Source organism: Haliaeetus leucocephalus, unplaced genomic scaffold (genome assembly GCF_000737465.1).
Source record: "Haliaeetus leucocephalus isolate CR32 unplaced genomic scaffold, Haliaeetus_leucocephalus-4.0 Scaffold439, whole genome shotgun sequence".
Taxonomy (NCBI): domain Eukaryota; kingdom Metazoa; phylum Chordata; class Aves; order Accipitriformes; family Accipitridae; genus Haliaeetus; species Haliaeetus leucocephalus.
The window spans coordinates 8,241,624-8,251,871 of record NW_010972875.1 but is presented as its reverse complement, the minus strand read 5'-3'; the positions used below and the strand labels follow the sequence as shown (position 1 = coordinate 8,251,871).

The window sequence follows — 10,248 nt, the reverse complement described above, 5'->3', positions numbered from 1 at the left end:
GTCCTTTTCCTCTTCTTACCCACCTGTTTTGACTCTGCAGTTTTCTGTGTCTTCAGTCGAAATGGTGCAATTATTTGTGAACTGAGGGTCCAGTTTTATAGGACCCCTGGTCGGAACTAACGTGGTCTTCTGCCGCAAAACACTTACTGTGTTGTATTGTACTAAATTAGGTTATTTGTTCAAGTTTTTCCCCCCACTGCCTTACTAGCGACCGACAGCTTCCACTCAAGCAGGCAGTGGGATGAGCAGGCCGTGGCTGCAGGGCAAGGCAGGGAAGCAGGGCTGTCTCCTCAGTCACACCCAGCACCAAACCACAGCTTAAAGTGGCCCAGACTGAAAGTGATGTTTTGTTTGTTTGGATTTTGTTTATTTGTTTTGTTTCCTGTTTGTTTTTTTTTTCTTCTGAAATGTGTTTAAACAGATCAGTTTTGTCAGCAGTAACCAACGGCCGACAGGGCAATCGGCCGGGGCCTGCCGCCGCCTCGCTGCCCTCCTGCCTCCTGCCGCCACCGTTAGAACCGGTGAGGGTGCGTGGCCCTGCCCCAACAGCCGCCACGGACCTGCCACCGTCGGGTCAGAGCAGCGGCCTCCCTGAGGAGAGGCAGTGCCCCGGGGGGAAGCCATGCAGGTGGGCGCAGAGGGTCACCCCGGCCCCGAGCTGTCCTGGTGGGGCAGCAGCTGAGCCTGAGGGCCATGAGGGAGCTGGGGTGGGGATGTCTAGGAAATGGCGGAGGCAGGAGTTGGACTCGAGAGGTGCTGGGTGCTTCGAGAGCTGTGTCCTGCTGCCTGAGGCAACCGCCAAGCCTGCTGGGCAGGGAGAGAAGAAAGGCAAGGTGGCGAGGAGGGCAGGAGCAAAGCCAGCCCCCAGAAGGGCTCCCTTGGCATGGCCAAGCCCGCCGCAGGGCCCCGCAGGACAGAGAGAGCTGGCATTGCAGCCCCGGTCCTGTGTGGCCTTCTCAGTCCCTGCGGGGGTCCCCAGAAATGGCAGATGGGAGGGCAGGTTATGTGGGTTTTCTTGCGAGAATACATCAGGAAACTCTGAGTTTCTAATGGTTAAGAATTAACCACCATTACTGTCCTGTATGAGTAATAAAATACTACACTTTGATAGCTGGACAATCATAGGTGTACCATGTTTTAAAAACATAACTGAGAATTTGCTTCATGTCATTCACCAAAAAAAAGAACTGCAAATTAAATCTATCAGAAGTGTTATTTACACTGAAGGATTGAAGTTATCCAGCCTGCCAGTTCCCAAACTTGATACGTGCATCAACTCTGGCAAAGCTGATGGTAACTAACATTATCACTGGCAGCAGTGAGAAGTGTCATAAGGAGTTTTTTTGCTTGGGATTGTGGCCTGCTAGTAGAGTAATACTGCTTCAGTAGTCCAGCTTCATACTCTGAAACCAGTTGTCGTTGGATCACTTTTGTCACTTCTTGGCTCCTTTGCACTCTTACCATCAGATATATTCTGAAGTTTTTGATGCACAGTTTCATTTATTTCATCTGTTCCCATTACTGCAACCTTGAACTAGTCACTTAGCACCAACTTTTTAAACATTGATTTAACCTAATTTGTTAAAAAATTGTTAAAGGTTTGCTAGCTTCTGATCTTTTCTTCCTTGAGACTGGAGTTCAGATTGATCAGACACACCTCTTTCTGTTATGTTTACTGTGATCTAGGATTCTTGATCCAATTTTTTTTTGCTTTACATTTTGTAGATGTAACAGCATCTAGAAAATGTCCAGTGTACAACTTGTTACACAAACCTATTGAATGTTACAAACATTAAATAGAAATAGTATAAAATATACCATTTAAGTAAAATACTATGGAAACATTTTATGTAGGACCTAAATTTACAGAAAACCACAAAATGTCAAAATCTTTCCTGGCAAAAACTGGCCAGAGCTTATCTTGTAAGTTACCTACATTCCAATTCTGTTTCAGTAGTCCTTTTTGTTGTGTGGTTTGAAATTATTTGTCCAGTTATGATGACGATTTTTATTATTTTTTTTAATGCTTCATGATTCTTCATAATCCTTCTGCTACAGAGAAGGATTTTCATTCTGTGAAGTGGGGAAATCTGATCCTTAATTAAAAGCACAGTAAAGCACTTCTGTGCAGGCCAAACCAAAGTGCATGCGTATTGCTCATATTTCTTCAGGGGTTCCCTTGGAGGAGTAGTCCTCTTAGTTCTGTGGATTTTTTGATACCCTGGCTGTATCTAAGTCAAAATTCTGCTTTGGTGAAGGGTTGGAAACTTGCAGTAAGACTAAGTGTAAGACTTTTTAACGTAAGTAAATCCTGAGGAATTGCACTGTAGCAAAATCTTCATTTGGGTTTTTCCTGTTCCAGACCCATTAGTGACCATCTAATTCATTAGACTATATATGGAGCTTCTCTTTTATTTTTTTCCAAAGGATTATATCAATTTTCAATCCAAGAAGGAGAAAACATCACTTATTTTTAATTCTTTATCTATGCTTTCATATGTGGATAAAGTAAGTTTGCTAGTATATTTGACTTGATGATGAAATAACCATGTTCTTAGAGGCATAATGTTACAGAAAATAATTTTCCAAATATTATAACTATTTACAATGGAGTTGCCATCTCTAGTCCAAAACCTGAATATTGGAGCTTTGCAGAAGGAATCAATTAAAGTACTGAAGTATGAAATCTCTTCTTTATCTTAGCAATAAGGCACTGGATGTTTGCAAAGCCAGAGTGCTCTGCTAGTAGTGAACATTGGTAGCACTACCCTTGCCTGCAGTCTGCTGAGCCCATGCAATAGGAGCGTTGGAGGAACTGTCATGAACTACTGCCACTTCCCTTTCATTCCAAACCCTGCCAAGCCTTGCTTTGTTCCTCATGCCAGAGAAACTGGCAGACTTAAGAGTCTTCTTGCAAACCCACTGTACTTAACTTCCTTGTGAGCGACAGTGTGATTCTATTTAGTCTCTTTGTGGATTTCCCAAGTACATTTTCATCTAAACTGCAAAGCAATTCTTTTACCTTTGTGAAATTCCTTAAGGCATGTGTAGCATTTGATCCTCATTAGAATTTGTTTCATTATACTCATGCTAAATTCTCTACAAGAGCCTTGTTAAATGAAATGAGGCAGCTGGCAGCTGGAAAGGCCAGTGTAGTACTCACGGGCATGGTAGTAATCCAATGGAAATCCCGGATGTTTCTTCAGGTAAAATTTTTGTAATGTACTTTTTGTTCATTTGATGCTGCATTATTATGGAATTATGAATATCACTAAATATTTCTGATATACATGTATTTATACAGATATTTCTTTATGGAGGTTTTCAAAAGAGTTGTTATTTCAGGGCCAAAAATACCACACTTTTTGATTAACAACCTGTTTTAAAATCTGCTTTACTACTTCTAATCTGTATTTGAGGCCTCGTAATGTGTTGCTATTCTACCATTCCAACAACAGTCCAGTTATAATAAACTAAGGTGATAATTTCAGTAGAAATGCAGTCTTGTAAATAGGATGCAGTTCCTTTATCTTAACTATTTAATTAAAATTACCACAAATGTAGATTTAACACCTACAGAAGTCCTGTGTTATAAAACATAGTGTATGAAGTAGCTTATGTTGACACATTAATATTAATCATTCATTTAAAATAAAAAGGTCTTTTTTCTTCTGATTCTAGGCATGCTTTTACATGATAATTCACTGTGTCAATACCTTATTCTTAGGAGTAACATAAAAATACTGATACAAAAGTCTTGTCTGTATAAAGCTGTATTTCTTTAAGTGTGATTAAGTAAGCAGCATACAGTTTGGCCTTTCTGAAGTAGGTTTCCATATATCTTTTAGACAATTTTTTTAGCTGATATTTTGGAGACTGATTATTTTATCTATGCTTACATTTTGAGTTTTCTTTCTCTCTTATTTTCTTGCTTTTTTCTGTTCAGAAGTGAAAAATGACAAATGAAAATTCATGATAGAGAATGGTCCACGAAGGTATTGCAGCCTCTAAGTAATGGTCTCCTTTTGTTACATCCTTAATATATGCCAAAGTGAAAAAGGGCTGGGTTTGGTTTAAAAAAGGGCACACAAGACTGATTTGTTGATTTAGTTTTGTTTCATAATATTAAAACAGGATCCAAATGAAGATACTGAATGGAATGACATACTGAGACATTTTGGAATTCTACCTCCAAAAGAAAAACCAAAAGATGAAATTGAAGAAATGGTTTTACAATTGCAGAAAGAAGCAGAAGGCAAGTAAAACTAAAAATGCATGCCATCAGTATAACAAAATTTGAAAAGTGGAGGTATTTTCAATAATGTTTTTTGAACATCGTACAATAATTATATTTTTATTTTAATTATTTTCACTTGGTTATTTTAAAAAGGATTCTGAATTAAACATACAACGCAGTTAGTGACAAACATTATGGCATGTGACATGTATGGATAACTGATTTTCATAATTCCATAAAGGAACCAGTCAGTATAAGGAAGATTCACATTCTGAACAATTGGTAGTAATCCACTCCAGTATTTCTGTATTTTCCTATATAGTAGTTGACTCATTTCTGAAATTAGTACATCTTTTTCTTTCATTAGTTCCATGTGTGCGTACTACTTTTTGTACATTTAAAATGTTTGCAAACACTTTGGAGAACAAAAGGTGACTAATTTTTCATTTGTTGTTTCTAGTGAAACTGTATGAAAGAATGACTCTTGAAGAATTGAAGGAAGCTGAAGATGACTTTGATGAGACTGATAGGAAAGCTATTGAAAAGTACAGGTATAGTAAGATACTTCTACCCAGATTAACAGTGCACGTGTTGCTATTGTACATGTACGTGCTCCTGAAAAATAAACTCAGAATCTTTTGCACAGTAATGTCTGCTGACTGGCACAATTGCCTTTTTTCACCTTCTGCTCCTTTGCCAGCAGATAGCCAGCACTCACATTACTGTCCTACTTCTTCCTGATTGCCAGTGGCAAAGAGAAGCACTTTACACCATATTTTACTTTGACATTTTGTTAGAACAAAATTATTCCCCTTTTAAAGTACTTAATTTAGTCTCAAAGCTGGATATTTAAAAGAAAAAGAATAGAAGGGGCCACGGTGGAAACCACTGTTATATATCCTCAGTTCAGCTGAAGATATATTGTGCTACTGTATTTTTAGAGGCATTGTATGTTTGAAGTGCTGTATATTCCACATTTATCTAAGTTACACAAGTAGGGTTCATTCACTGTTTGCCTGATTAAACTGTACCCCTCAGTCTGCCACTCTGAAGATACTGTCTGCCAGTCTTTAGGAGTTGGAGAAATGATGATAAATATTCAAAGAAAGGGGAAGTTCTGTATCCCATTTTCTCTCTTGTGGATAGCATTTTCAAGCCAGGACAGCTGGTCGCAGGTATCCCTTTTCTATCATGTTGCACAAGAACATTAGGAAAAACAGGGTCCCAACATACGTGACCCCAGCTTTGTGAAAGATACTGGGTTTGTGCATATAGAGTGTGTGCCACCTATGTCAGGATGGCATGCCATTAAAGAAGAAAACTGTATTTCAGTGCTGGAATCAAACTGTTTAGTATTTTTAATTGATAATTAAATAATTAATCTGAGTATTATGAGCAAAATACATCTCTGCCTTTTGGATAGCACTCATTTGTGGTATAATATGCTTTCTAAAGATATAATTGAAATAAAAATGCAATGCAAAATTTATTATGAATTACAGTTTCACTGTATCATACACTGCAGTTTCTATGCTGGAATGGTGGTAGTTGATAAACTTACGTGTTTTTGAAAGATGTTTATCAAGTCAGCTGTGGACCCCTAATACACAACTATTGTGTTTATTTTGCTTCTTATCCAAGATTAATTTTAATGGCTTCTCTGTTTCTTACTTCATGAAAATACTCATTCAAAGTTTATATGGAAGGAAGGCTCAGGGGAGGTCTAATCAATGTCTATAAATACCTGAATGGAGGGTATAAAGCAGACAGAGCCAGGGAGTTTTCAGTGGTGCCTGATGACAGGACAAGAGTCAGTGGGCACAAACTGAAACACAGGAGGTTCCCTCTGAACATCAGGAAAGACTTTTTTACTGTGAGGGTGACCGAGCACTGGCACAGGTTGCCCAGAGACATTGTGGGGTCTCCATCCTTGGAGATGTTCAGAACCCGTCTGGACATGGTCCTGGGCAGCCTGCTCAAGGCTGACCTTGCTTGAGCAGGGTGGGGGTTGAATCAGATGACCTCCAGATGTCCCTTTCAACCTCAGCCATGCTGTGATTGTGTAATTCTGTGATATACCATATACTGATACCATATACTGTTCTTAGGCATAACTGTTCTTAGGCACAACCTTATTCAACTATTTAATAGGAGGAGTACACCAATCATTTCACTTACAATACCATGCAGCGTCAATATGTTTTATGAACTCAGGTTCAGAAAACTTTGGCACCTTGTATGGAGACTTAGTAATTTTAGCTGTACTGGACATTCACATGTATATTTTTGTAGGTATTTTACAAAGTACTCTGCTGAGTTCTGCAGAGTTTTGTACTGTAACTAAGAAAAATGAAACATGCAGTTTACACAGAATAAAAAAGCTAATGTGATCAAAACATTTCCTCTGTCTAGATTCTACCTGTACTTACTGCTTTTTCATTCTTAAAATGACTAATAATTCTAATGCTAACACTGTGTATCTAGCACTGTATTCTCATAGGAAGATAATACTTCACATAATTATGTGGGAGTTGTGAACCTAAATTATCATGCAATGTTGCTAGAGTATAATAACATTGCACATACATTATTTAATCTTTTTTGGAAAAGCCACTTCTATAGTGGCTTCCAGTTAGTAAAATTAACAGCTACTTTTAGTTCAACAAATCTCAGTAAGGCATTTTCCTTTTCTACCTTGTAAGTATTTTTATAAATGAAGACTGCCATCTACTGTTTTTACATTCCAATTTTCATGAATGATTTTAAAATTGTCTGATAAATATTAGTATAAGTACTGGTAGTTCTTCCTCAGATTAATCTCATTTTCAGAATCTTAAAACAATTAGTAGCTGCTTTAATTTTTTCTTGCTTTGTCTCAAATGATAAACCCTTCTGCAACACGTTTGTTACTCAAGTTTCCCAAATCTGATATTGATGAACTAAGAAAATGTATTTTATTGTTATCTTATTCAATAAAGATTAGAACAGAAGCCTTTCTAGCTCTGAAATTACATTAGAAGACCTTGAGCTAAAGGGTTATTCAAAGCATTTTTTAAATTAATTGAGATAAATGCACTAGATATTATTTTAAAATGCATTTAAAATGTTCTGAAGATGCTTATTGTTATTATTACTTTTTCATTAGGCAGCAACGCTTGCAAGAATGGAAATGTCTTCAGAGGCGGCAAAAGTATGGGGAGCTAAGAGAAATTTGTGGAGAGCAGTATGTAAAGGAAGTTACAAATGCTCCAGAGGATGTTTGGGTAATAATTCATCTTTATCGGTCAAGGTAATTACATTCTTGTTTAAGATGTTGAATACTTCAATACAGAGAATTGAACTGGTAATTAAAAAGCAATTCCAAGAAAAATGAAATACAATAGACTAATGAAATAGCAATTGTTTGGAGGCAATGGAATCATAGAGCATGGGACCTCCTTGACTCGTTAATTCACTTTGTGAGAGTTAAATCACTTCATTTTTGATCAATTATATGAAAGATTTCTTTTGCTGTGTATGCTTATCACCATGTACTTAGCCTCACTGACATTTCTGAATTTCACTGAGAAAGTGGTGTCCACTGTCTGTGTTAAGGGAAGTTCATTTGCAGATTCTTTTCTCAGCAGGAATGCTCTTAACAGGATTATTCTACCTTTATTTCCCCTTTGACATGAACAAATCAAAAGCCCAATAGGAAAAGTCTCAATTATGAAAATTGAGGAAAGCTAGGGAATTTGTTAGTTTATTGGTTCCCCAATAAATTCTCTAATGGTAGCAGAAGTTGTGACAGGATTGAGTAGAAATGTCAAAGGTCTCCCATGATTAGTTCAGCATACATTAGCAACTCTATTAAATGTTTTTCAAAAGCACTGAGAATGAGTATAGAATGTTTAACGCATTTTTTAGATTCAGATCAGCATTCTCTTTTCCTTCTTTTTAAGTGTCTTGGGAGGAAGCTTCTTTGATTCTTCTCAATTGTCAGGAATTCAGTATTATTTGCAGGAGCAATAGGAATAGGTCAATCAAATGAATTGTTCAGATTACAGTAATTTAAATTTACAGATCTGAAGAAAGAAAATATCAGGTTTTCTTGATTTTTTATTGTTTTTGTTTACTGGAGAACCAATTCTATACTTTACCATTGCATAAATACGAGTCTGAGGAAACTCCTAATTCCTTAGGAATGGATACGAGACCACCGAAGTCTCTTGTGGCTAGTAATAAGGGTGCCTCACCTGCCCTTGGCCACCAGAGGGTGCTGCTGGAACCCGTCGAGGGTCCATAGGCTAAATCGGCTTCTTGAACTTCAGTCACAACAAAGATCCTAACTTCTACAAGGTTAACGGGCTGGAGGGGAACAAAAACAACACCCACTGGTTTTTTTGTGTGTTTTTTTTACTGAGGTTTAGATAGTGATTGTATTGCAAATAGTAGCTATGAAAGTAATGAACAGGCCTTTGGTGGTAATAGGACTATGCAAAGGTTTCCCTGACATTACTTAGATTTTTACTAAGAGAATGAAGAAGCAATTAAATGTTCAACTGAAAGCCAGTTCAAATAAATTAGAGTAAAATGTATATTACAGATTAAAAAATCTCATTTAAACTCTACAATAAACGGACAAAATGAGCTTTAAAAATCTTAGTGGAGAACAAAATTCAGGCACAATGCTTGCAGCATCTTGTAGCATTCCTGACATATTTTTACTTGGACAGCTCTTTAAATCACAGTGAGCTTAGAGGAAGCTAAATAAAATTTGTGGTGCAATTCTTATAACAAATTAAAGTAGAGGCATACTAAATGAAAAGGTACATTTATTCTTCAAAGTATTTTGAACAACTTCAGTTATTTTACAAATCATTTACGTGGGAAGTGTCATCATACTTTTTCTTTTCTAGCATGCCAATGTGTTTACTGGTTAATGAACATCTCAGCCTGCTAGCCAGAAAGTTTCCAGAAGTCAAGTTTCTCAAAGCCATTGTAAACAGTTGCATTCAGAATTACCATGACAGATGTTTACCCACAATACTTGTATACAAAACTGGTGAAATAAAAGGCAGGTTCATTGGAGTAGCTGAATGTGGGGGAATATATCTTAAAGTGGAAGGTATGAAATATTTTAAAATAATTCACATTATAGAAGATTTTATGTTGTTTGTAATCATTCCATCTAAAGATCACTGCTTAAAGGTGGAAAAGGTTTTCGATTATTTCTGTAGAAAAAAGTGTACAAAAAGCAAAGAATTAATTTATGTAATTCTGTGGTACGAATATTGGATAAGCATGGATATTTTGCAATTCCACAGTTAGATATTTTACTGAGATAAAGTTGCGTTGTCACAAGGATTGCTCTATTTTTTGTTGTTGTTGAGATTGAGCTTGGTCTTTATTAAAAGTTCTTTTCCTCTTAAGGGAGAATTTATTGCAATTATCAGAATTAATTGTAATGTGTTTTTACAGAGCTCGAATGGAAACTAGCAGAAGTGGGAGCAATAGAAACTGACTTAGAAGAAAACCCCAAAAAGGACATTATTAATATGATGACACTGTCAGTGCAAAATGTTTCTGCTCATGAAGACACCAACACAAAAAGCAGTGATGTGATGAAACCCCGTATTACTTGAGAAAATTTTAATGCAGATGGTCTGTTCTGACAAAAATTAGCTCAAATACAGTTTTTTACTCCTTTGGTAAGCCTGAAACAATTGGGAAAAAAAAAAAAGAGCAAGAGCTTTTGTTTCACTTGTACATTTTTTGGTTTTGATTTGTAGAAGAAAATTGATGCAGTAAATGAAAGCCACACTTAACCTTTAGATAAATATAGATAGCTGTCATTGACACCGAGAATCTGGATTCTCCATTTCATACAAAGTCTGTTTAAATGGAATGGGGAAGGTATTAGCTGGCAGGCTTTAATACATACTTTCTTCCTCCTTTTATCCAGCATGGGTGCAAAATACTCCTTTAATTCTCAGTGAAATGACAGTAGTGGAACTCTCCTCTGCTAAGTA

General features: G+C 36.9%; 1 protein-coding gene across 1 annotated transcript; it reads left to right on the top strand.

The window, feature by feature from the left end:
* Positions 1-607: 607 nt before the first annotated feature.
* PDCL2 (phosducin-like 2) lies at positions 608-9,861 on the top strand. The gene is made up of 6 exons (XM_010574518.1): positions 608-628; positions 4,135-4,255; positions 4,698-4,788; positions 7,383-7,526; positions 9,136-9,344; positions 9,698-9,861. The coding sequence occupies exons 1-6, from the start codon at positions 623-625 to the stop codon at positions 9,859-9,861; spliced, it is 735 nt and encodes a 244-aa protein (XP_010572820.1). The 5' UTR covers positions 608-622.
* Positions 9,862-10,248: the final 387 nt, after the last annotated feature.